Source organism: Ciconia boyciana, chromosome 13 (assembly GCF_034638445.1).
Source record: "Ciconia boyciana chromosome 13, ASM3463844v1, whole genome shotgun sequence".
In the NCBI taxonomy this organism is placed as follows: domain Eukaryota; kingdom Metazoa; phylum Chordata; class Aves; order Ciconiiformes; family Ciconiidae; genus Ciconia; species Ciconia boyciana.
Window position 1 is genome coordinate 3,916,411 of NC_132946.1, and position 27,703 is coordinate 3,944,113.

At 38.9% G+C, this 27,703-nt stretch overlaps 1 protein-coding gene across 8 annotated transcripts in view; it reads right to left on the reverse strand.

Moving 5' to 3' along the window:
- USP22 (ubiquitin specific peptidase 22) overlaps positions 1–27,703 on the reverse strand; it is a 111,768-nt gene that overhangs the window by 20,229 nt on the left and 63,836 nt on the right. For all 8 annotated transcript variants that reach the window (XM_072878581.1, XM_072878585.1, XM_072878579.1 and 5 more), the window contains 2 exons: positions 7,712–7,881; positions 767–914 (listed from right to left, as the gene is read on the reverse strand). In XM_072878581.1, coding sequence (XP_072734682.1) covers positions 767–914; positions 7,712–7,881 — 318 coding nt within the window. The remainder of the gene's footprint in view (positions 1–766; positions 915–7,711; positions 7,882–27,703) is intronic.

A 27,703-nucleotide genomic window follows, 5' to 3' on the forward strand; every position in this document is an offset into this window, starting at 1 on the left:
TTAGTGACTAAGGATTTTTTTGTTTCTTTGTTTGTTTTGCTAGTATCAACCCTAGTTTTCCCTTACAAGAACAGTAAAAATTTCTGTGCTTAAGTGAATCAAGCTAGATCAAACAGTGGCAGATTGGGAATTTTTCAGTTCAGATTTAGTTCAATTAGCTAATATGAAATACATAATTTCATAGGATATTACCAAATCAGTTCAAGACTTACATACTTCATCTCTAAAAGCATGTCACTGAATATCTTCAGTGTATTGTACAATTATGTATTTTTATATACAGACTAATAAAAGATACCAAAACCAAATCTTTTCTTATTCACATTTCTGTAAGCAATTGGGCATAATGAATACAGTAGAATAGTATTTAAGCAGAACAGCCATAGCCTCCCCTATGTTATTTTCATCAGTCCCATGACACACTGAGTAAGAGTTCTAACTACCTCAAGTATAAATAGAATTAAAATGGCAATTTTAATGGCAATTTAAAGAAAAGACAGTGACTCACAACCAATAAGAGAACAACATGATGGTGATTCAAATCAATGCACAGGCTTGTCTGCTTCTAAGTCTAGGTAATTTTTGACAGTGGGAACGGTTTATTTACTTATTTATAAATTTTTTCCTTTAAGTCTACCAAACATTTTAAAAGGCGTTTGCTAAGACTGCTGTACTGGAAGAGACTACACTTGATTTAAGAAGAGATTGTTCTACCTCCTTTTGATCCAATATTCCTTGTTGATTGAAGACTCAGTACAAGCCTTACCTTTGCAGTGTCTGTGTAGCACATCTAATGCAGCAATGAGGAACTCGTGTGCATCTTGTTGCTCGTACCCTGCTAAATGCCGTGCATGAGTCCATACCAGGTGCAATAACCTATATGGAATGTGAGGAGATCGGTGCCCAGAGTAAAACTGCTCAAAGCAAAGAAAAGGACATGACTGTTAACAAGTTACACAGCCTCAGTGCATTTAATTATTAAAAACTTAAAACGAGTGCAATTAGTCAAAAAAGTTTAAACCATTTAATTCTGATGGCCTTAATAAATACACAAACAGCTTTTTATCACAGACTACTGAAGAAGTGATGTCAGAACTGAGCACCTCAATTTTCTCCCTTGAAATTCATTCATTTTGTGATGGATTAGCCTAAAACAAAAAAAAGAGGGGGGGCACAAACAACACTCAAAAATTCCTTACTGATACCACTGGTTTTTATTAAAATAGCGGGGGGGGGGGGAGAATTCCTGCATTTGCAAGAGATCAGCAATTGCATTCACAAATTACACACCCCCAAAAATCAGGACAAACACTGAAGATGTGAATATCAGATGCCAACTGCCATCCACCCCTGAACCAAGCCATGGTAACTTTCTGCATCCAACAGCTGTGCACGATCCTATCTTATGGAAAAGTTTACAAGCAGGATAGCAGCCTCATGCCGGTATTGGCCTTTCACTGCATAGCTATAGCAGCGCAAGGTTTTAGAAACAACTTTATTCAGCACAGCTGTTTGCAGAGCTGAAGATACCACTTCATTCACCTACTCCCAAAGTCAGGGTGTCACTGCTGGAGTTCTGGTCCTGGACCAGCTCCTGCATCTGCTTCTTAATCTGCTTCAGTCAGAATCTGATGAGCTGGCTACCGTAGTGACTGAAATTGCCCCAGGTGATTTTACCAGAAGCATATTAGAGAGCGCACAGACAAATTATTCAGTCAGCAAAACTGATGTGAAACACCACTGCTGAGTGGTGACATACAGCTGGGGAGGTAAGTCAGCACGGAAGAGGACGACAGATAACTGCCTACAGAAATTCATGCCTTTTTTTTTTTTAAATAAAAACCAGCCAGGTCCCACTAAAAAAAAAAAAACCCAAACCCACAAGAACAAAAAAAGCCAAGAAAACCCCCCATGCTAAGGGTCTGTGTTTCCCCGGGTCGAGGTTCAGCTCCTTCCTTTACCCTCTCCATTTCCATCCAAGTGCTACTGCTGGAACTCTTCTACTTTCATCTTCCTGGGTCCTCAATTCTGTTGCCAATTCTGGCATCCAGAGTCTGAAACTGAAGCTAACAGTCCCTTCTTGAGCAAGCTGACTTCTGTATCTGTTCACAAACCCCTGCACCATGATACCAGTTCCAAAAACAAAGCAGAGGTGCTTGTGGCGTCCCTGCAGGGAGCCAGAAAAGGCCCAGAAGAGTTTATTCACTTGGGCTTCAGGTTTTAATGGAGTAGCGTTTTATTTTTAATAAGTGAAAATTTAAGTCATTTTGCCTTCCCTAACCTTTGGAAAAGGTATTTGCCAGTAAAGGGTGCCTGCAACACCATGACTATGTTTTGCCAAGATCCTATAAAATCGATGGCGGTTTATTTTCAGTTACTCTTCCCAAACAGAAGACAGTAAGCAGCAAATACAGAGAAGAAGATTTAAACCCCCAGCAGTATATAATTTCTCACTCTCATTGGAAAAGTGGGCTTCCTTCCTCAGCCCTACGTTTCTCCCTGCCCAGTCTCTGAGCATTTTATATCAGTGCAAGCACAGGCATTGTGCCACTAACCTGCCTAGATAAAACATACTGCATTTCAAGGGACAGGTAGGCAAAAGGTAGTACAATCTTCTCATCTAGTCCTTACATCTGTAGGGTTTTCTAAAGGCTTTTAGTGTATTTCCTTGCAAAGAAATTTCTTTATTGCAAGCTCCACTTTTTCCAAACAAGAAGATATACCTCTGCAGCCAAACAACACAAAATGCTTCTATAAATAAAAAGATCAATAGTTAACTCTGATGCCAACAAGAATGACACCGAGGGACTGGAGCAGTAGTATGGTAATTGAAATCTGCTGACGCAGCTGCTGCTCAACGTAATTCAGGGAACTGCAGCAATAAAACTTCTCTGTTCTGTCACTCCTTACAATTAGTCCCAGAGCTCTCCAGTCATTTTAACCAACAGCACTCTCCATAATTACTCCACTGCAGACACTAGACCTGCCGGCAGATTTTACATTCTCTAGTGTTTCATTAGGATTAGAAGAATCTAACAAGAAGCTTTATCAAATGATTAGCTATTCTCACACAGAAACTAGAAACACACCTAAGTAAGAACGCTGTTGAATATACATGGGGGTGGGGGAAAGCTTCGCTATCCTAATAAATCAGAAATGAAACAAAAGAAATTGAGCATACTCAATAGCCAATATTTTAACTGGAATGTATAAAACATCCATCCCATCTCCGTCATTTCCTTGTTGCTGGGAAGACCAGCCTATCAGAGCTGTTCCAATCCACAAAAGGGAAAAAAGTCCATGTAAAGTCTTATTCAATCACTATTACACAAACCTTTTCATTAAAGTGTGCAAATATAAATAATGATGTGTTTGCAAGTCATCTTTAAAACACTTCAATGGCACAATTCTTCCAAACATAATTTAAGAGAATTTCTGTTTAAATTTGTTTTCAATTCAGCAATATCAGTTGTTTATATTGGAGAGAACTAGTTCAAGCAATTTGAAATGCTTGGTAATACAGTGTTTAATTACTGTTCCAGGGAAGAGGGGGAGGGGGAAGGGGAAAAGAAAAAGAAACCAAACCAGGATTCAAAGCCTCTGTTCTTCCCAGTAACATTAGCTTTCTTTTTTTGCACTTATACATTTTGCTCTTGGATTCTAAAAAGAAGAATCTATAGGGGATTTAGAGGATTCTAGGCTTTGTATTTTGCATTATTGTTACCAAAAATATACAGATACCAGTCAGGTTTAAAAAACCAAAACACCAACCACGCACATCTGCACTTCTTTCTCCTCCTCCTGACAAACACACATGCATGGAAGTTTTCCAATTACATGAACAGATACGTTTGATCTATCCTGCATATGTATCAACTAAACAGTCTCCGAGCTTTGTAATCAAGAATTTATAGGCATAAATCCTGTCCCAGGCTCCAGTCCAATTTGAGAAGCTAAAACCTCCTCTTAGAAATTGGTTCTCAATTAAGACTTTACGGGTACTGAAAATTTACAGTGGATAAAGAGAGTGGGTAACACATGTGTCTTTCAGAATAAAAAACCACCTACTGGAGGTTTCCCAAAGAGCAATGGTTCAAAGAGTCAGAAAATCCATTTTGCTTGCACACACTCTTTATGTTCTACACTTATTTCAGAGAAAATATTTTACTAAATTGGCACCAACTCTGTATTTTCCATTACAACATGCAAGGCCTCTGCCTATGTAAAGAGCCTTAAGTACTTTTTCTCCCTTGTACCTTTGTTGTAACTTATTTTATACATAAGCCATTTCAACGTTGTACCATCTTAAGGTATCAAAGCCATAAATCATCTCATTCTTTTTCCTTTTTGTCCTCACTCCTCAACTCTCCACGTGTTGTGCTGTGCACTTTGATAGGCTCATGAGGATGAGTAATGATGGGAATAAAGAAGGCTTTGTTCTTTACATCTCTGAGTGGATGCACTGCGTTCTGCTGTATTCCCAGGTATTCTTGCTATTCCTGTCACAGAGTACAGATCTGCTAATCCTACCATCCTGAATGGTCATTCTGTAAAGGATTTAGATAAACCTTAAGGTGCAGACCATCTTGAAACTAAGTTTCATTGGTGAAGCAAGACTAACACATCAATACCGGTAGGTAAAAAGTAGTGCACAAATCCTTTCAGCCAAAAGGCTCAATGAACGGATTCTGTGTGTTCTGTCTTCCCTCCATCCAGTTTTACCGCTATCTGTTATTCCCAAATCCTTTTCATTCCTTTTCTTATGCAGTGTAATTCATGTCATGATTCTATTGATAAATAGGTTTCAAGTAGCACAAATGAGAATGTTAATTGATGCAGTCAGATATTTTTAAAACAAACAGAGATTCAATGCTTGGCATATTTGCAAGAAAAGCTACCAGGAAAAAAACCTCAATTCTAAGAACCATCTGACACTCATTACTCACCATCAACCTACTTCAAGGTAGAAGAACTTTGTAGCTTCCTATTTATCACAGAGAAATCACACACCCTATATAACTAAATGATCTTAAACAAAAAAAAGGGACCAGCATCTTCTGTTCAGGAAGCAAAATAGCAAAACTTGCTTATTTATGTATAGTAAGTTTCATTTAATGTTCAAAACAGTCTCTTTTTCTCCTGTAGAGCTCTTACTGGCACGAATTCACCAGATCCCCTGGCATTCCATTTGCCTAAGATCACACCTTCAGAAAAGAAGGGTGGAGGGGAGATGAAGTTAACCCTTGCCCTGATCATTTGTCACTGGGTAAAATGCCTTGGGATAACTACATTAGTTAATCCCGGTGGGAAAGCTACATAAAAACAAGACAGAACCTGAACCAAAGTTTCCCTGGTAATTCAATTATAAAGGAATTCTTAACCATAGCACTGAAATCTCCACTGGTTAGCTTTCCTTCATTCAGACCTCATCTCTGCAAAGGCAGCATAGGAATCTTCATCATAACCACTGCATACAGTTGGGACACGAAAGATAAGCAGTCTGCTCCAAACATGCAAGATTTTGGTTCTAATCCTGAATGTAGAGAAATTAAAGCTCACTGGGAAACTGAATTTTACAATGAGTGCTGACAGAGCTATAAACATAACATGGTATTTACTGCTTGCAAGTTAAAATATGCCGAGTTGGTTACAGACACTACGGTTTTGCTTGTGGAGGACTAAGCTCTAGTTTTACTTCAAGGTGGTTGAGTCACTTTTTGTTGCCCTCCCACAGCACACAGCTACAGTATTGCAACGTGAAATAAGGCCACTGACTACTGTACTGTCTGTACTGACTACATCAGTCTGATATCACAGATATGGCTCTTCCCTCATTCACATACCCTCATGTCGCAGAACATTAATTATCAGAACTAATAAAAGTGTAGGTATGAATTTTGATTGGGGAAAATGAAGGCTGAGATTCCCAAAGTTGTGTGTGAAATTAAACTCGATTACAATTGAAACTAATATGAATGCTGCATTTAAACCCCATTTTGGTTAACAGCCTGTTCTTTGTTTCGTGCTTGTACATAGTCTAGCAAAAGGCATCCTAGACCATCAACAGGGCTCCACATACAAAAATGGAAATTAAAATCATTACCTAGACGGTCTTGATCCTTCCTCCAGCCCCTCAATCTGTAATGTAATACTCATTTCCCCTTTCCCAAGGGATTTTTTAAGAAAATGTATGTGTGTAAACAGAATGTGGTGATATTCATAGGAATGAGACTTCATACCACAATTTGATGAAAGGATATCAAGACTATAATAGTACCTTTTTTTAAAATAAGCAAATAGGTTTCTATATTAACAGTGTACAGAAACTGGTATTTCTATACCACGACTGATTTTTTTTATCTAGGCAGAGTGATATTTCCCCATTTAACTGCACATCTGGTTTCAATAACCCTGCAGCTGCTACCTACTGGTATGCCTGCCTTTTGTTTTTACCTCCTTTCCTGACAGACTCAGGAATAATTGAAAAATAAATCAAAAAATGAGAAGTATAACATACAACTAATGACTGATAAGCAGCATGAAAAGTTGCAAATTCACGAGTGCTGAGTATGAGCAGAAAACAACTTTGTACTGGAATAGCTAAGGGGGACTTTACCTTCCACATATGTTTAACTCACCTGCAATGACCAAAAAGAATCATCTCTGGTGAAAAAGGCACAGAAGTAAAATCAAATTGAAAATCACAAGATAAAGGTAAATCTATTTGAGGCTGGTCTCAGTTTGAACGAACTTCCATAACAGCATATACACAAGAGACATGCTCTGCGTACAGACATCTCCAGCTATCTTAAATGTTCTGTGACAGCATGTGCTATAGCTTTTTTTAGGGGGGTTGGGTTCCCCCCCACACTTACCAAGAAAGCAGATCTATGACTGAGGAAAAAGCACAGGACTGGATCTGTTTGTTTGTTTTTAAAGACTCATCTTAAAACTAGAAGTCCATGTCTAGCCATAGTCCTTACATTACTGATGTGGAACTAACATAGTAGTCAAAGAGCTTGGTTAACTAAGGAAAAAACTGTGCCTATCTCATACAGCAAAGACTGGACCTACAGAGAAAGGCACATTGCAAAGCCAGTCACCTGAGTGAGAAAGGGAAAGAAGGGTAGCTCATACGTGGAAGGTACCAACACATTCACTTTTCTACATCCTCCTGGCCATTAATGGGTTTCCACATAAGAGATCACAACAAAGATGTTTCTCCCTGTTAGAAAGCACCGAATCGAGATCTTTAAAATATTTATACAGACCTACATAATCCACTGCCTTAAACCACAAGGCTATATACTATTGCTTTATTCTTACTCCCATTATCACCCAAAGAGCCTGTGACATATTTTCCAGTTACAACTTGCACCTTTAATTAAAGCGCACATTCCGCTTTAAGACTAAAGACTTGTAGGTCAGTCTCAGAAGAGCAGGCAGCACAGTAATTATTTCCAATACCGGCTTTGCCTAAACAAGGGTGACTTAAGAATAGGACTTAAAAGGCCAATAGTTTCCTTTTCAGCAGTCGGGTATGTTTGACAGTAGGGTCTCACTCAACCTTTACTGCTCTGTTTTGCCTCACCTTGAGGGGAAACAAAATTTGCATTCCCTTTATATTTGCAAATAGAACACAATCCCTTTTGGGGTAAGAAACAGCCAGCATCTGTGGAAAGGCGATGCTATTGTGGCAAACAGCACTCACCTCCTGAAAAAGCGTAGACATTTCACAGACCAGACATGAGCTGGGGCTTTGCATTTCACATTTATGCCTGTCGGAGAGGAAGAAATCTCGCAGCAGTGGAGTGTGGGTAAGTGCCTGGACAATACAGTTCATAAAACATGTGTTCCCAAGATTGATTAGCCCTCGTAGACCTATAAAGACAGAAGGGGGAGGGGATGCATAAGCATTATCAAGTTAACAAAATGGCATATTTGCATTTTTATATAGTTTTCACAATATTGCCACAGATTTACTGTATATGCACAGCTCCAAGTACACAGTTTTATATTGTTTTAGGTAGGCTATTGGTTTTGATGTACTCAAGGCACTAGCTACCACAAGCTTTCTGACCTAGACTAGGATTTGTTTTAATACTCAGAAGAAAGGAAACCTCAAAGTACAGCAACACCAATAGCATTATTTGGCAATGGCTGTTTTGCCATACATCACCAAAACATGCCCCCTCCCCAAGCTGATACCAAAGTGCAATGACAACATCTGGTTAAGTCACTATAGTACGAACCAATACATTTAAGTAAATCAATAAATAAGTTTTCAGATAGTTTAAAAGGCTTTCCCTCATGCAGGTCACGAAGCCAGAATAAGGTTTTTGTATTGTTATAATGCAACAATCATCTCTAAGACAGGCAGCAAAGGAAACAGCCTTGACAAAACAAAGTCAGGCTGTGACATCCAATGCAGACTTAGCATATCCTTTTTTCATACAAAACCCGAGATCCAAACAAGACAACCTTAAAGAGAAACTCTGAACAATACTAGTTCCACACTCGTTTTAGCTAAGTTAAACATTAATCTACAGCATACATCAAAAAATTCAACTTGGCATAAGAGGATTCATCACACCTTAAGTCAAACGTTCAGTAATGCCCAGAGACGATTTCTTGTGCTTGGAAACCAAGATGCTTAAAGGAAAGCTCTTTTGTTGCACAACAGAAGAGAGGTTAGGAGTGGGGAAAGCTTTTCAGTCATTTGCAAAGTCTAAGCGAGAAGAAAAACATGCTCAAATCCTTGAGTATTCTTCCAAAATGTTAACATAATACCACCATACAGGAGTGCTAAACGAGAAGAGCATCAGGTGCACAAGAATGCTTATTTTTAATCAAAAACTTACTTTGAAACAAGATAAAATGCACTGATAGATACAATTCTAACATTAATTTAAAATCAACATAGTCCTCTTATGCAATATAAATGGGATTACTACACAAACGGTGAATGAAAAAACACGATTATCTGACAGAGAACGAAGAATTTCCTTGCCACTCCATGGGGGGGGGGGGGAAGTATCAGCTGGCAATGCTGTGGTAATTAAAAATGGTGCAGTTCCCTTGCAGTACACCAGATAGTGCTCAAAGGGCTCTTTAGCATCTTTCAGCAGGAGGAGGTGCGGTCCAGTTGCTATGTTACCAGAGAGAAACGGCACTACATCAGCTTGAACTGCATACTGAGCTATAGGGGATGGACACAGAGTCCTCTTAACTTTTCTTTCCTCTATCTAATGCAACACAGTCGTCCTTCCAACAGCTTCCTGTTGCTTCTGTTTACTCAAAGTGCAGGACAAAGTTTCTCATTATATTATAGTAACTTCTACTGGACAGAAAGCTTATTGCAATTATTTGCTTTATTTTCATGTTGGGAGGCAACAAGTGTACACACATTAGCTAAGTGTTAAATGGTAGCTAAGTGTTAAATAGTTAATTTGTTGTATCAGCTTGAAATACGGTGTGATGCTTCAACTTTGTACGCAATCCTATTTCAATCCCCAGTCTAAACGTCTCTGCAAACAACGTCACAACAGAAAGGTGTTCATGCTGTGCAAGTGGAGAAATGTTTGGTCAGTACCTCTCGCCTACCTCTCCCCTGTATTTTCCATTTAAAACTTACTGGTTGTATTTAAAATCGCAGACTGTGCAAACAGAAGCCTGTAAGGCTCCCTGGACATGCCTCAGATGCACCAGGGTATTTTGAGAAGCAGAAGAGTCTCTCCCTATTTCTCTCAGGAAAACTTGGTCCCTCTGGTCAGCGCCAGAATTCAAAGTCAGCCTGCACAGCGCAGAAGAGCAGTGGAAAATCGGTAGTACATCTAGAGACTCACCCTATCACTTTTCTTTTCGATATCTAATTGAGCAATCACAAGTAAAAGCAAACACATAAAGGCAGCTTTTTGGAATCATTTATTAAGCATCATTTATTACATGCCTGTGGCTGGACCTTCTTTCCCTGTGACCACAAGAATCAGATCTTCCTCAAAGTTGCCACCAGAAGACTAGTTACAGGTGTCAAACTCAGAAGGCTCTCTTGGTTTACTCTGCTTGCTTGGTCTTTTGGTGTCAGCCTTTCATAGGTCTAAACGGAGTGCTTCATACACTATGACTTCATTCAATGAACCGAGACAAAGTAACCTGCAAAACAGACAAGGCTGAAATGTGAATACCCCAAACCCTAATAAAAGTAAGAAAGTGGTGAATGTAGCAAAACATGAGAACTTACTTGGCTGAAAAGGGAAAAAATGTAAAGGAGCATACATCAGTCTCATCCTTGAGGTAGCAATGACTGCAGCTGCTATACTGCCTCTAAACTGACATTTGAAATGAAACAGGTATGATGCACTGAACTACAGCTAAGACTGCATAACTAATTGCAGCATCTTGGAAAACATCAACATTGGATGTACGTAACTAAAGAGCTGATAGAACTCAGAACAACACATCCTCTTGAGCTTAAGTTTTATGGGAAAAAAAATGAGTTTTGTTGGAAAGAAAAATAACTAAAAGTTAAAGCCTATACAGCATTCTGGTCAATAAAATATTAAGAATGTAAAAGACTCGTGTCTGCCACACCTATTCCCTCCCCATTAATAAAGCCTGGCAATATTTAACTGGAATAGTCAAGCATTGCAACATGTGGGTCATAAATTAACAGAAAAATAATGTGCCAAAACCTCAAATGCAGCAGTCCACTTTTGCTAGCATCAACAGTTGTCTCCACTAGCATCTCATCAGTGGACGGTATTTGTAGAGAGGGGTGGGCTAACTGTCTGAGGACTGCCAACAGGATCCAACCTCTAGTAATAAAGCTGTGGTACTTTGCAGACTTCTGCTGTGCTTCATAGTGTTATCTTTATTTCTGTTTCTTATGAACTGTTTCTGAAATGAGCAAGAGCAACCAGTGAGATACTTAATATATTCTATACACAGAAGTGTTCTCTTGTGGTAAGTGTAGTTAGCAGAAAAGCACTGTTGTACTTCTGAACCTTGCTGATGTAAATGTAAATATTGGAATAAATGAATATTGTTGTCAAGACAAAATTGTCATGTATCGTATAATCATAAAAAAGAGAACACCCTTTAATCATTATGCATGGTGTACGACCGCTACTCTCATTCTGTCACATGCTGGACAGGCAGGGCGTAAGAAAAGCAGCAAGAAATCTACTTCTGCAATGCCTTGAGCACAGGTTAACGCATCTGGGAAATGCTTTTTACATTTGGCCTCAAAACTAGGTCCTAAGCAGCTGGCTTACCTTTGTCAGCTTCAGTTCTTCAATCTTCTTCCAGTAACGGGTTTTGTTTTTTCAAATGCTCAAAGTAATAGATCTGCAATACTGGGCAACAACGCTTGTTGTGATGCAGGAAGATCTAGAACACTGGTTCTGCAAGTCCACCCACGCAGGCGAGATGAAAAAACCAAAACAAGATAAGGAAATTCCACTTCTGTGAAATACAACTGTACAGCTATTAAAGGTGGGGAAACGGGGAAATGAGAGGACCACACGTGAATACAAAATACAGAAAAACCAATCAGGTGCCTATCATGCTCTCCTGGAAGAGGTTCTCTTTGCCTCTCAAACTAGGCTTCGTGCTGGGGCAGGAAAAACAGCAGACAAACCAGTCTGAACAAATATTACCACACAGAAACGGTGTTTTATTTGAATGAAGGTTCTGGAAGTAAGAACATAGGTCACTATATAATGCAACTTTGTGAGACGATCAGGAAATCATTCACATGCACTAAAGCACAGCCAGCTTGAGATTACATTAAACACAGGTTGGCAACACCTTAGAGAAATTTTTTGCCCCCTACCCCCAGCCCTCCCAGTTCTCCATCTGGTGTTGATGTTTCCCTGAAGCTCCATCAGGCAGTATCAGAAGTCAGTGCAAGCTGAGGAAGTGTACACTGAAATATTTAAAGAGAGTTCAACATAACCCTTGGAAACAAACAGTATAGCATGGCAATGAAGATTTGTAGAACAATTTTGGGTTTTCATCCTATGTTCATCAACAGGAATTGCAACATCACTTAAAAGCATCTTTCTGAAAATGTATTTCAAGGGAGAACTGCCCTACTTCTTAGCACCTAAACCTAAAGGCAAATTCTAGCTCAGCTCTCAAGTTTCAGGTGCAGACCAGACCATACATTACCAGAATATATGTTACAAACACTGGCCCCAGCCAGGCCAATACACTACTGTTCCTGTGCCAGAAGCAGCATAGTTTTGCTAATGGGGTTAGTGACAGCAATTATTCTCAAGAAATAATCCCTTTTGAAATAAAGAAAAAAAACCCCACTCATTTCAGAAAGCAACAGTATGCAGATATATGAAATTACAAGTCTACACAGGAAAAAGTATGACATTCTGTGACACTAGCGATCATGTCAGTTATCAAAAAAGAACCATGCAGTTTTGGTGAATTTATTCCACACCACTTCAGCTGAAGCATCCTTTCTCAGTGGCTGCATGAAACCCACATGTAACTGTAGAAGCAGAAATACTGAGTTGAATGTATTAGAAAAGGTTTTTTCAGCATTTTTTACAGAACATTTTATACAAACTTACCAATGACACACTTAGGTATTAAATTATTTTGACAACAGTTTAAGAAAAAGCTACATAAACTTTTGCCACAGCCAAGTTAAATTAAAAAATTTCAACCACATGATCTTAAAAACTAACTTAACAATTCAACATCTCTACCACCAGCAAACACACAGCATGCAATCTAGCATAAAATAAATAATAATGGGGGGGGGGGGGGGGGGAAGGTGTTTGAGCACAATCTGAGTTACAAATATGTAAGCTGTATTCTTTAAATTCAAAGATTTTTATAGCTTTGCTTTAGAATTTGTAAAGAGTGAATTTCTTTTCCTCTGTTTATTCTTAAAGGGTACAAACAGTTTGACCACATTAAGTTCATATTTTAATAGGAAAATTTTGAAATAAAATTCTCAAAAGTTATCTTGAAATTCACCTGAGTTCTGCCAACCACGTCTTGTACTTTTTCCACCAGTTATAAGATACAAGGCAAAAGCACGAATTTATTCCTTCAGTAATAAGCCACCACATTTAGGTATTATGCCTTCTTTATATTGCAGAAAAGTATCAAGACAGAAACTGGGGTTTTTGTTTGGCTGATTTTTAAACACTGCAAAAATACTATTCAAAAATACTCAGAAATAACACAGACCCCAAACAGCTTTCATAAAGAACACAGAAGGATGGAAAACATTTGTGTGACCTGGTACATGGCTGAACTGAAACACTTGTCAGCGACTACACTGTAACGCTTTGCTGGGAGGAAGCCTGCAGCAACCAGGAGGGCTTTGCTACGGGCTTTGGTTCCAGTGCCTGTTAGAGGAGCATACACAGAATAGAAGTGTATTAAGTGTTTGAGGATTTCCCCCACCCCCTTTCACATGTATTTCAAGAGTTAATAAAAATGTCCACGCAATATTCTGTTGGTTTTTAGGCCACATCAGCAGTACCGCTTCAGGAACATGTAGTGAGTTTGAGAAAAGAATTTAAGCAAAGAAGTTCTGCAAGTATAAACTTTGAAACATCTATAAAATTCAGAGTATAGTCAAAGCTACTATAAATAACCCTGAAATGAATACGCTCTGCCTAGAAGCAAGTTAAAGGCTATATCCACAGAGCAATGATTTCGCAGCAAGTTACACACTCGCACACAATTTGCTGTTCAGGTGGAATGAAGGTGGTCTCTCATGACCCCAGGTCTAAGACCAGACAGTCAGCAACAGCAATGCAAGAGAACTTTCAACTTTGTGGTGAGCCTCTTAGGCAGTCATAGGTGGACTTGCAGTCTTACTGCTGGTGAGAGGACACTTCAGCAGACACTGACATTAAACCCTGAACAGAGTTCCTTCAATAAGTCAGTAGTCATTTTGTCAGATGTTAAGTTTTTTTTTTTATGATACACTTTTGACACACCCCCAACCCCCCCCCCCCCAAAAAAAAAATCAGTTAATAGTGGGCTTGCCAAATACCTACAATAGGAGTAAGCTACTGCAGTGCTGGTTAACCTAGCTTATGTTCAAGAAAAAGCCTGCACAATGGCAAAACTATTCTGTCAATCCAAAAGGATTTCCAAAAAGGGTAAAAATTTAGGAGACACCAAACACAGAAGAAACTTGATAAAGAAAATGCATAATGCTAAAATAATGTGAACCACTCAAGACACTGAGCAGTTATAAACTGCTGAGTTGCAAGCAAGACGATAGACTTTTGCAAGAGGCTAAGCTTGAAAACACTGCATCCCTACACTGAACATTTCTCAGTTTTATATAATCACCAAGCTACAGAAAAAACCCTCACTAAACAGAAACGGTATTAGGAAGGGAAAAAGGGTATGTGGCTTTGGAAGACTAGACTAAAACAATTCAGTTAAATGAATGAAAAAGACGTGGCGAGATCTAGATACATAAAAATAATGAATGAACCACAAAAATGGTTCTCATTTTTGAGCTCCCACAACAAGAGCAAACCCAGTAACATTAAAGAATGCCACAAAGATGCTGAGACCACCCCCTCCGAGTAGTGCAGAGCAGCAAGATCAGGGACACTAAGGCTGCAGCTCCCGGCTTCTTGCCATTGCATCTCCTTGTTGCCCCGACCCTCTCTCATCTAGCAGGCTTATCACCTCAACTTCCCACTGAAACCGCCTTCCCAAGTCACCATGGGCTCTTCCTCCCCAAATGCATCCTGCTCTGTCCTGCAGCTGATCGGCATAAGCAGGTTACAGACTAAACTGCTTATTACCACCCTTTGCCTCAGTACTTAGGGATCCCCAGCAGGTAACTTGGGGCAACTGCTTGAGTAAGTGCTCTCCAAACTGATTCATTGATTCAGACCGGTTAATCAGTAAATCTTTTTTAAACAGAGTCTTTCTGACAGAAACAGTTAGCAAGGGATTACATGACAGATCAAAGAAATTAAGATGAACACTCAGGGCAATAATCTTTCCTCTTTCGGTTACTGCTGAACCAGGTGAAATAAACCCCTGTGTTTATTTTTCTGACTTGGCTCCTTTTCTCCAGTTATTCAAGGTTGCCAGGTTAGTCATTGCTCATTTTGAATCACTGTAAATCCCTTCCGAAACAAACCACCTTTCTCAAGCTATACCACTACCACCACCCACCCACTCTCCCAGCCCCCTCAGGCTATTCAGCCACCCAGAGGCACAACCTGGAGAACTTCACTTGCTCTTCTGCTCTACCTGACTTAAGCAAAGCCTTTTAAATCACAAGTCAGAAGAGAGTTCTAGAGCAGTATTTCTTACCTTATAAAAAGAGATTTGTGATACATGTTTTCAATTTTTCTATATATGTTATATTCTATATATTAATATAAATATTTTCCTATATTATATTATTCCATTATCAAAAAATACCTATTATTAAATATCATGTATATATGTGTCTGCATCAAGATTCACAGGCCACACTGAATCCTGCAGTTTTGGGACGTTGGGAGGATGACAGAGTACACTGTATTTAGATAACAGTCAAACAAATTTTGATTTCTTTTTCCTGTTTTAATTAGAAACAAATATTTTAATTTGGCACTGACAGGAGGCAAATAAAAAGCCAGCCCCTTCCATCCAGAAGGCCCAACAGACACACATATGCGCTCCGGTGCAACTGGAGGACACATTCTTTAGTTTAAATATCTGACCTGCGCACACATCATTTGTGGGAACCATAAGTTAAGTCCATTCTGCAGAGTACTGGGATTAGAACAGAAAGTAAACTTATCCGTATTTATTGCCGCTGCTTACCCTATCAAACACACAAGAAGAATGAGGTGGGTTTTTTTCCTTACACATACTGACCTAATGTTGGTGTGCTCCCCTCCCCCCCCCCCTTTCTGGAAAACTCTAACATAAGAACCAAGGTGCATAAGAAAACTAATTTAAAACATGGAAGGCACTGAAAACAGAAACCAGTCAGTATAAGACTATGAAGAACAACTGTTAATAGAGAGAAAATAAATTATAGGACTATTTTAGATACACTGCATTATGCATTGCACCGTAAACCACAAGTTTACCCACCCCTACACAGACAGAAAGGCAATTACATCAGAATAGGCTTTCTGGAAAGAAAAAAAAAGTGTATCTTAGGAAAAAAAATGGTTGCATTCTAAATGAAAACTCATCTTTAACCTTCCAATTTCTGGCAAAAGGATTCTGGATCACTGCATTTTTTCCATTACTATTGAAATAACAGATTGCTCAATAGAAAAAAGTTTGCTTATGTGTGCAAAAGGAAAGTGTCCTTGAGTTTGTTTCCAGTTGAAAATCCTGGAGCCCAGCTACAAAAGATGGTGCACCGGAGGAAAGAAGTACATACCACGAATGGCACATGTATAGCAAAATCATGAACTGTTGAAAGAAACAGAATACAGTAAGTATTCCTCCTTCTACATATCACCAGCACCAGAAGACAAACACTATTTAGACAGATGAGTCACTCAAACCTATAAAGTTCTCAGTTTCAGTATGTCACTGCTGTCCAGAGTAATTGGAATTCATCCTCATTACTGATCTGTTTACCTATTAACACAACTTCACCCAGAGGCAAAGATGGGTTGGTCAGTCCATTTAAAGAAATTAACCAGACACAATTTGCTCTATAGCTGAGTAACTGACAACTCAAAAAACCCAGGAACTATCTCCCATGCACTGAATGCAAGTTGTGACCTTAACTAGATGCTCTGACATTTACTTATTTTACTTAAGTTACTCATTACTGGCCAAGGGTAGTTTTGCTTTTAGAAAAGAGAGGCAATTCCCCACCTTTCAGGTTACCACGTGGTTCAAAAAAAACCCAAACAACATGTCGGTTCATATTTCCCAGGTTTGCTGTCTGTAAGAAAAATCTCATGTCAAGTGTTATGACTTAAATGCGACACTTAAATGCATGCTCAAATACTTCATTGAGGTTCATATGACAACTCAAAGTCTTTTTTTTGGTAATTTCTGGCATATTTGTGTGCAACTGGGCAGTTCTGGAGTGACCTCAAGGAGACAGGAGACTTTCCAGATTTATCCTTTTTTATGTTGTGTTAGGATTGCCATTCAAAGTCATTGTTTTTACTCTTTTTCTCCCTTAAAATATCCAAAAAGCCATGAAAAGTTACCAATAGGTAACAACCTGCCTACGTTAAATTGTCAGGATATATGTGCAGTGATGTTTGTAGCATCTGTTCAGCAGCAGATATTAACATATTTTCTACCATGTCTATGAGGATGATCTCGTTCATCCACACCACAATGTAGAAACAACAGCGCTCGTTCTGTACAGGCAAGATTAAGTAGTCCAGACCAAGTAAACGTGGTTACATTCTTTATGCAACCAGATGTAGTGCCTCTGCACTGCATTCCCCAGTACTTCTTGGAAGGCTCGTTACCTTGGGCACAGCGCCATGTGAACATGTTCACGCTGTTTACAGACCCACGCTGACACTGCGCACATTCATGCTGCTCTGAGCCTAAGCTGAATTTGCATTGACTTAGTGTGGATTGAGACACCGATAATGTTTTTCCAGCATTTAGTTTGTCCCCACCCCTCTTAGTTAATGGGGAATTGATTGCATTCACTATTTTTATTCAATCGCTTCAGTGACATCACATAATATATACTTACAGAAGGGACAAACTACATCAAGATAGCGCAAACATAATTGGAAGACAGAATAATAATTCAGGAGCAACTTGTTAAACGGGAGAAACTATCTGAAATCAATTAAATTCAATAAAAACAATTGTGAAGTAGGAAACAAGAAAAATTAAGTGGACAAACACAAAATAAGGAGCAATGGCTATAGCAACTCAACCTAAATGACTTAATACTGTGCTGTAGTTCTGAGACAAACAGCATTTTGAAACTTAACAGGAATATGAGAAGGCCTGGGAGGTAATTATTCTGCCCTGGTGACAGGAAAACCTCAGCTGGACGATGTCTGGAATTGAGCACCCGTTTTTAAGAGAGATCTATGCGAACTGTGGAGAAGTCAAGAACATGAGCGAAAATTTGCATGAAATTAATATTTTGAGACTGGAGAAACAACTAAAGAACCCACTGGTTGAGTTAATTAATTAAAAAAGATAGTGCTGATGGAGGAACAGCCAGGCTGACAATTTTCAAGTATGTTACAGGCCACTGCAAAGAGGACTGTAATTAACTCTTGTGGCCTACCAAAGGTATAATAAAAAAAAGACGGAGCTCACAAGAAATGAAATTTAATTAGATATTAGAAATAATTGTCTCACAGTTAGAAAACATTGCAACAAGGGAGTTTGGGACTCCCAGTTGTTGGAGTGGTTCCAAAAGCAGCTCTGTCAGCTATGAGGAATGGCCAAGTACCTTGACTCGGACTCAGAAGAGGTATGTAACGCCCCCACCACTTTTTCATCCCATGACTGTTCACGCATCCAGATTAATATTATAGCGTGATACGAAACACAGGAACCAGCTTTGACAGGGAGGGGGAAGATTAGGGCATTTTCACACTACAGCTAAGCCCATCTACCAGTTCACTGATGCCAAAAGGGATGTTCCCCTTGCACTGAGCTGGCATCTGCTTGACTCCACAGTGAAATGGTTCACCTTGCCTGTCTGACAGAAAAAGTAGTCTCACCTTGAGGGCATGAACTCATCACCTGCAAACAGTGATGAGTCTTTGACCTGTTTGAGCCTGTTCACACAGCTCACCGCGGGTCAGGACAAAAGGCCAATGCCAGAATGAGGGAGAGGTGCAGGAACGGTCGGTCTCTCAGAAACAGCCAGCCCTCGTATTCCCTCTACTGTAACAAACTTCCAGCGCAGGCAGTTGTCTAAAAACCACAGGCTGGGTAGCAAAACAGCCATAGCCCTAATGCTTGTATCCCTATTCCTACCACACAGCTCTGGAAAACAAAATTTGTTTTGTTTTCCTGCTGCCACTCAGGAAGGGATGGAGAATAAGTAACAGCTGCTGCCAGAATCAGGGCTGCTATCTATCTTCAATGTCATTTTTAGACTACATAGGTATTCCGCATATGAGCTTTTGCATTTGTGGCTTAATGCATCATCCATTCACTTTAGTAATGCAAAAAAGAGTCACAGGATAATGCAAAGAGATCGCATGGATCTGGTATTTCAGTTCATTTCCTTTGTGTCATACCTGCTCACGTGGGTCGAGAAAAATTTAAGTTTGCAGCTATTGGCAGTGCTATATATCAATTCTGGAGGAGCTCTGCGGTGTCCCTGTATCATGCTGCACCTTCAAGTAAAAGCAATCACATAACATTTTAACAACACTGGACTAAAGGCTCAGCATAGGAGATACATGTTTGTAGCTAATCTAAATAAAGAATTTCTAGTAATGATATAGAAGTAACAGCAACAAACGGAGATAAGATTCATGGAAGGTTACCCTTAACTTTACCAGATTTGGGGAAAAAAATGCACATCTCTAAGCAATGACTACCAAAGGCGGCTTTACTATAGATTCTTCCTCAGAGCAACAGATGGGCCTTTCCATGCATACTATTCGGACATGTATTGTTGGAAGAATCTAAGGGCAAGTGACATCCTTGGAGCAAACGGATCAAAGAAGTTACCAAGAGTGTAATCAAACAAAGTGTAGCATTTTAGATTACTATTGCACAGATGAAACAAAACCCACAAACCAGACAATTCCCAAGTGTACCACACAGAAAGTACTCTCTGTACTATACTTACAGTATGTACATCTTTGAACCAATTCACAAACTAATGATGCCAAAACATGAACCATTTCACAGCCCAAAGGAGTTTCCATTTTGCCTTAGGGCACACTCCCTATGATTTCATTTACCTGTAGATACTTTGTGACTTCGTGGTGTGCAAGCACTGTGTGTCCCCGATTCTCCAAAAGAGTACTGACCAATTACGCTTATTTTTATTTCTGTTTCTCCAGGCTTAAAGCACTTCAAACAAGGCAAGTGATCTCTTCTAACAGTGTGGGCATGGTAAGCCAGGCTGTGAGGTTACAGCCTGTCATTTACTTTGCAGTAACTGTATGCTTGGGTTAAGACCAAGCACACAGACGAGGTAGGAGCACTTGATGTCCTTTAAGTTCTCATCCTTTTGATTTGATGGTAATTTGCTCATGTGTGCACACCCTCGGCCTGGTAAAATGAGTCAGCATTCCTAAAATATCTGGCAATACAAACAAACAAACCTCTTAAGGTTTATTTTTCTATAGCCTGTGTAAATAGAGAAGCTGTTTCAAGCAAGACAAGGGACTGCAAGTATTTTTTCCCTATGAATTTAAATTACGAAACATGCTTCCAAAACAAAACAAAGTGAGTGTTTTTGACCAAACCACTGAAAAGTGCATTGAATCTGAAAAGTGCATTGAATCTTCCACTAAAATCACAGGAAACATAGCTGTAGATGATCTTGAGAAATCACCTGGTCTAGCCTTTTACCTCAAAGCAGAATTAACACTACCTATGTTATTCCTGACAAATGTTTCCCTGAATTGTTCTTAAAACTCTCCAGTGATGAGATCCTGCAATATTCCGATATACTTGTATTTTGAAGTGTTCCAGTGTCATCTCAGTAAATAAATTAATGCAGTTTAAGAACTGCAAAAATGGAAGATATATGGAAGATACACATATACAGACAAGCTCCTTTACTAGTAGTATCAGAATTTCTGAATTAGAATTTTTTTTTTTAATACTTCAAATAGCAATAGCTTTACAAAAGCCCCTAAAATGAGGGAGGAGAGAACTTGTCCACGATACTGCAGTATCGCTGGTTTTCTCCACTAGAAACTTCTGTGCACCTGAGTGGGTATGGCACGGGTCATTTTATTTCCCCATACGCTTCCCCACAAGGAGGAAAAGAAAACAGCTAGACAGAAGCCTTCTGTGGGCCAAATCTAGCCAACATGTCCCCAAACTGGTCACAATTACAGTAAAAAGGAACAGATCAGAATACAAGTAAAAATACTTCCCTTTAGAGTAAATATTTTGCTGTTTTGTAGCTGCAGAGCATGACATCAATCCTGATACAACCACACAAAGTTTCACGTGACAAGTCCACAACAGTTGGGTTTTCATCTAGGTAGGATAAAAAAAATATTCCAGGAGCAATTTGCCCTGGCCAGGATGTGAAGTTGAACTGTTCTTCCTGTTAAGCAGTGGCTGCCTTGTATTGTAAGTGTAAAGAATAACCTGAATTTAAAAAAATAAAAATTCAGGGAAAGGACTTTTCATAAACTAAGGTGACATAGTTAAATCCACGCCTAAAAAGTGATTTTAAAATATGTATAAATGTAATAGGCATTTACATTAATTTACTGTCTCACATAGCCAAGCTTAAGTTTAAAATAAATGTGGGGCGGGAGGGGAAAGGGGAGCTAAAGCCAAGGATCTCTGCAATATGCAAGATTAGTTTTGAACCTTTTGGTAAGTCACCTAGCAGGAAGACGACCCGTGAGCACTCTGCAAATAAAGGCTTTTTTTTTTTCCCTTCAAGAGTATGGAACATGTCAGGTTTTATATCCATAATTTCTTATCTTCAGTATTTTTACTGACCATCTGCATTGCAAAATTGTTTTTCTCTCTCAGGTGTCTCAAGAAGAAACCAACACATCATGTTCTCAAAACCAGAAAGCTATACAGCATGTAATCATCCATGGGAATCATCTCTTTATTTGATTCTCTCAGCTGAAACATGTAAGCCTGAAAAAGACATTAAGTTCTGCAGCAGAACTTGTACCAAACTTCTCTGAATTCCTATCCTGGCATATCAAGACCCACTGAACAAATTTTGTGTTGTGCTTCAACCTGATCCAATATCTGTCAGGATCTCTGAGCAGTGAGTGAACACATTGGGGAATGCATACATACAATCTGGATCTCAAATTTTCAGAACATGCAATAGAAGAAAACATCTTTCATATACAGCACTGGAAATAATCACATAATGCTTTGATACTTAGTAATTGATTTGATTATCTGATCCCTGTAACACCTGAAGATCAATCAGCTGGAGGAGAAAGATGAAACACGATGCACTCCAAGCACACGTCATATCAAGAGCTAGAGAAACAAAAAGGCGCCTATTTCTGCACAGCAGAAAACGTGGCATGAAATGCTGCACATAGGTCTATGCATTGCACAAAATGCTTTAGTTTAACAATGAAGCCAGACCCCTTACAACTGTGGTGCTCGTTGTACACTCAGATACACAGAGCTGAATCAATCTGAAGAAGTTGAATAAAGGTATGGAGAAGCCCCTAAAGGAGCTACATAACCAAAACAGGAGCTGCCCTATCTCACACACCCTACAAAGCAAAGTTCAAGACATTAAAGTCCTATGAACCAGAGCATGAAAATACTGATTAATCTGATAATAATTGCAGGAAGGTCAGGGAGAAGAGACAGAAGACACCCAACGTCAAAAGAGAACAGTAACAGGCAAAGAACAGGAACTGTGTTTGTCAAAACGACTGAATGATCGATACGGAGCATTATGACAACTAGGCTTTAAAAGCTAGTTAAGTTGTAGACCCTTCAATGTATTTTTATACGGCAACTTGATGGCAAAGAAAAAAGCCTTTATAAAATAAAATACTTCAAAAGGTGGCACAGAATAATATATTCTCTTTGCCCTCCCCCAAAGCAGCCAAACTTAAAAGCTCAGTGAGATCTTATATGATCTGCACAGAAGCGTAAGACTTACAGTGAGAATCCTGTGCAGATGGCATCTTTAAAGAAGAAGAGGTACTCCCACTAAACTGACAAAATAAAATTCACACCCGCAGCCGTCCTTTCCCCCCAATATCACACCATATGCTGCCTACAAGTTTTTACCCTTCCTCAAAACAGATTTCACAAATTAATAACTTAAGGAGTAAGCTAACTGCCAATGAAATTAAATGCATCCAAATATATTAATATGCACAAATTATTGTTGATGAATTGGCACAGAGCTATTCCAACAATCCACAACACACAAACCATGCCACATGCTGTTTATGCATATTCCTAGTTTCAGTATATACTGTATCTACCTTCTGTCCACACGAAGCCCGACTCTAGAAGCAGATATGAAAGAGCAGAATGGAAGGTCATAGTAAATATAATCCAAAAGTGATCCACAAAAGAACAAAACTGAGATCGAGATTACTGGCCTTGTTGAAAATGCCATGCTCTCTGTAATGACATGGAGCTAATCAGGCTAAAATACAGTGGTAAATCAAAGTTTATTTCTTTGGTTTGGGTTGTTTGTTTGTTTGGGGTTTTTTTAATAGTAAGAAAAAGAACCTTCTAATGCTAAGGGTGCATCTCTGCCCATGACAAGACGACAGGCACACATTAAGACTGTAATCAGTGTAGCTACATGGGCTAATTCTGAACTTCCTTATCTGGGTCTTGATTTAGAGATTATGAAAGTATCTTTGCATCGACTGCACCACTGTACAGCAAAAATATACCCCCCATTTCAAGAAAGGCTTTGGTTTTTAGAGGATCACTGCATGATATTGACCAAAAAAAGCAATAGTCTGTAGTTTGGCATAGCATGGTCAAGAAAACAGGAGACACACCTGCTGACCTCAGGGTTTGCTGTCAAAGAAGGGTTAGGCCTGCTGTTTGTTCTGACAGACACAGAAAGCCAAGCACTTGTAGCACATCTGTTTTTCTGTAAGTGTCCACTGCTTTGTTGGTTTGTTTTTTTTTAAGACAGTTAAGCACTACTTTAAAGAAATACCCTGATAAATTTTATTTAAACAAATAAAAAATAATACTTTATCTAAATAAAGGTATCTTCCTCAGAGGGCCAAAATAAAATTCTGGCTATATATTGCTGTTGGGTTTTTCTTGATAAGAAACCTCCCCTTCCCATAAAAACCTGTTCAAGCAGATGATGACAAGTGACTAACATTTACTGCATTTTTCATGTTAAAAGCCTAGTGTTTTGACTGCATATTGAAGTTATATAATGACTCAGTGAAGAAAGCACAGCACAGGAAAAAAATTAACTACCATTAGAGAGAGATAGGTAAGACAAATAATTGATTCAGCAAACATTTTACACTTGAAAGTTGAATCAGCATCTAGGAGGGGAAAAAAAGACCTTTTTCATGCTGCTACCTGACTGGATCCAAATGATGAAGTTTCACCTGAAGAAGTGCAGAGCACGGTTTTAGAAAAGTCAAATTGAAACACTGTCTGTAAACTAAAAATGATGTGTATGGATCAGTAACAACCATGGATCCACTTTAAAAAAGTCCAGAGGAGGAAAATCAGGTTTGAGTTAGAAGTTTGGAACATGATCCAAGCCCGGGATTAAGAACCCTGTCTTCTAAGGAATTTCCCATTGTGAACACACACAGTGTGTCTTCCTTTGTCTCAAATCCCCAGGAGCCACCTAGAGTTACAAAATTAAAGTATTTTCTATGCAAGTAATACGAATGGCAATTTTCCAAGACAGGATAACAGAAAAATTCAGCCCCAACTGCAGTCTGCTTATTTCACATACAAGTAGTTTTAACTTTGTACAGTCTGCAGGAGTTGTATTTGAGGTAAATATCCCTGGAGATTAGAATTCTGGCTTTACAAACTTTGATGCTTATGTCAATATTTCTTCATCTGCAATATTTTATATTATTGCAGCTACACACATGCCTATACATTGGTCTCTCACTGCTCTTATTTCCCCACTAATAAAACATGCAAAACAAGCTTTACAGGGAAGGAAAAAAAAAAGTCAAACCACTCACAATTTTTTATGTATATTTTTAAGGAATTCTAAAACCTGTATGAAAACCCACTACTCCTCAGACAGCAAATATACCCAAAGGTTCTACTCAGCTTGCTATTCTAAACTGCTCCCACATAAAGCCATGCAAATTAAAACCTTCAAGCAGATCCCTGAACCTAAGAATCTCCTCCAGAACACATCTAGCACATCACTGCAAAAGCTGTTTCCAATGCTAACCTACCACCAAGCTCAAGCTTCAAGGTAACTTCTCCTCACTATTGTTTTTGACATTTTGTTAATTTTTACTGGAAACAAAGCAAAGGCATGGGATTTATTCTATACACAGATATGGCAAGAAACCAAAGTATCATATTTCTAAGTTCTGCTAAGAATACTCCTGATGTACACAAGTTAGGTCTGGTGGTTTCTTCAACGATCTGTATACTACTGCAAAAAGATCAACTGAAAAATACTGGGAGGCCTAACAAGGGCCAAAACTAGCCATGATTTCCTTGAATACGTAATTTTACTTTCCAAGCTATCCCACTACTATTGCCTGATACTCCCTGGAGAAGAGATGTTAACTGGTTTATACTTCAACTAGTTACAGCACTTCCACTGCAAAGCAGGACTAAACCCTTGGGGAAAAAAGTTCTTTGTAAAGGGAATTGGTATCCTCCTTTCATTAATCTTTACAAGCTGAAAAACATGCCCTGCAAGTTTCAACTATCCTTCAATCATCAAACAAAAGACAGGCCAACATTTTATATTAGTTACTTCCGAAGAGCTTTCTTCTCTCTTGGGGAGGGGGACTGCATATAAAGGCTGAAAAGGAAGAGCCATAAACTTTGAGGTTATCCATATACACTACAGCAGGAACAGTAAGTGGCATAAGCCAAAAAGGTCATTTAGATTTCAGCCTTACATTGATTGATTTTAAAAAAGAAGTAAATTGATAAATACAAGGTTACTGACTGATTTTAGAATCTTAGAAGACAAGGAGGAATTAACATAATTATGTAATATTTTCTTAAAAAATATTAAGCTAAATATGCAACAATATAGGCCATGTTATCACTAATGCCAGCTTCTCAAATAATTTGTCTTGTTCACATGGGATCCTAAAAAGCCTGAAAACTTGGTTTTCTGTTTAAAATTGACTTCCTGGCTTACTCTAATGTCAAGCCTTACAAGGTGACAGTCCAAGAGTAGTTAATCTTCACTGGCTTTGCTGTAGACAAACAAAACTACAGCTCAGATGCAGCGTGGCTTGCTGTCAGCAAAAGGAGGTTCCCCCTTACTCCCAGCCACACATCCTGTTCCTGTGCCATCCCCTCCTCATGCCAGCTTTGTGCATGTGTCAGAACCTTTGTCAAGCTGTTGAGTGTGGTAACACAGGAGAACATTGCTCTTGCAAAACCACCACCAACAAAAAGCACCATGTTTTCTGCCAGGTTAATGAACTGAACAGACCCTGCAACCAGCTTGACAGCACAAGAGTGAATGCCCAGGAGAGGGTGGGACCATGTGGCTGGCATTAAGGGGAAGTGTACACAAGGCTGAAGAGAAAAAAAGGATTGTCCCCTGACAGAAGAAACCTGTCTACCTCAGTTGTAGCATATGTCTTCACCCTTAGCAGGTATTAGAGAGAAGTATACTGATAGTTCTTTTGCTTAAAGCATAGCATCAACATGGATGGAGGGGAGAGGGAAAGATAATAAAGTGTTATTGCTTTCATCAGAAATGCTTTGTAGAATTTGGTTCTCTTAATGTTCCTTAAGGAGTATGCCCCTGCAAAACCATGACATGAAAACATAAACAGGACAACTCATATACTGAAAGACATCAGCTAGGATTCTATGATTCTATGTCCTTTCTGAAAGAGGGCCTAAAATTCAATCAAATATCGAGACAGTAAGAGCAGAAAACCCCCTTCGTTCCTCAGTGAAGCTAGCCTGGGATCAAATCAGCATTCTGAAGAAGTATTGTTAATTAGTAAACACCTCAAATGTGAAGGCAAGATGACTTACTCCTCTATAATAAAAGTTTCTGTAACAAAAGTTTGCTCGCTCCAAGCAGGTAAACACTGCAAGGACTTCAGTGATAATGTGGCCGTTCCTAAACTTACTTGGGAGCAATTAAATCATAGATAACTCAATCAATGACTGCTGTGAAGATCAACCACACAGTGACATTACAGCAGTGATGCAAATTGCTTTCTGGCACTAGCTTCGGAAAACTAGGTGACATGCTCTCAGATAACAATCAATACACAAAAAGGCTACTGAAATATCAAGTCTGGAATTTCTTTTCAAAATGTCTTTTGCAGAGGGAAGCTTTATATTTTATATTGATAAAGAGGTAAACTTCGGAAGTCTAGCAATCCCTACAAACCTCAGCAAGTAAACGACAGCTTATGTTTTAGAATTCTTAGGAGATTCACACCCCTCTAATTTTTCTTAAAATTCCCTGGGAGCTTTGAGAGGAAAGGGGTTTTTTTTATTTATTTTTACTATCAGGATTATCAATTTTAGACCTAGGAAAAATATTACACAACTCAGTCCAACGGTCAGAGCTCATGGCAAGGTAAAACAGGAACAGAAGGATCTACCCGATAGAAGGGTAGCATTTTTTTATTTTACTAATGCAACCTTTTAGGAAACAGTTTTCCAACCAGATAAGCATTCAAATTCTGAAATTAGATATAAAAAACAGTCACAGAGGAAACATTCACCTGAGTAATCTTAAAGGAGGTTCTCCTTTCCTCCATCACACAAAGTCCAAAAAAATTTAAGAATCGAAGAAGAGGCTACTATTCAAGGTGCACTTTGTGTGGGCATGATTTCAAATATAAAAGTATTACTGTGTACAAATCAGTAACTTTTAAATTTAAGTTACAGCTAAAAATTTGGT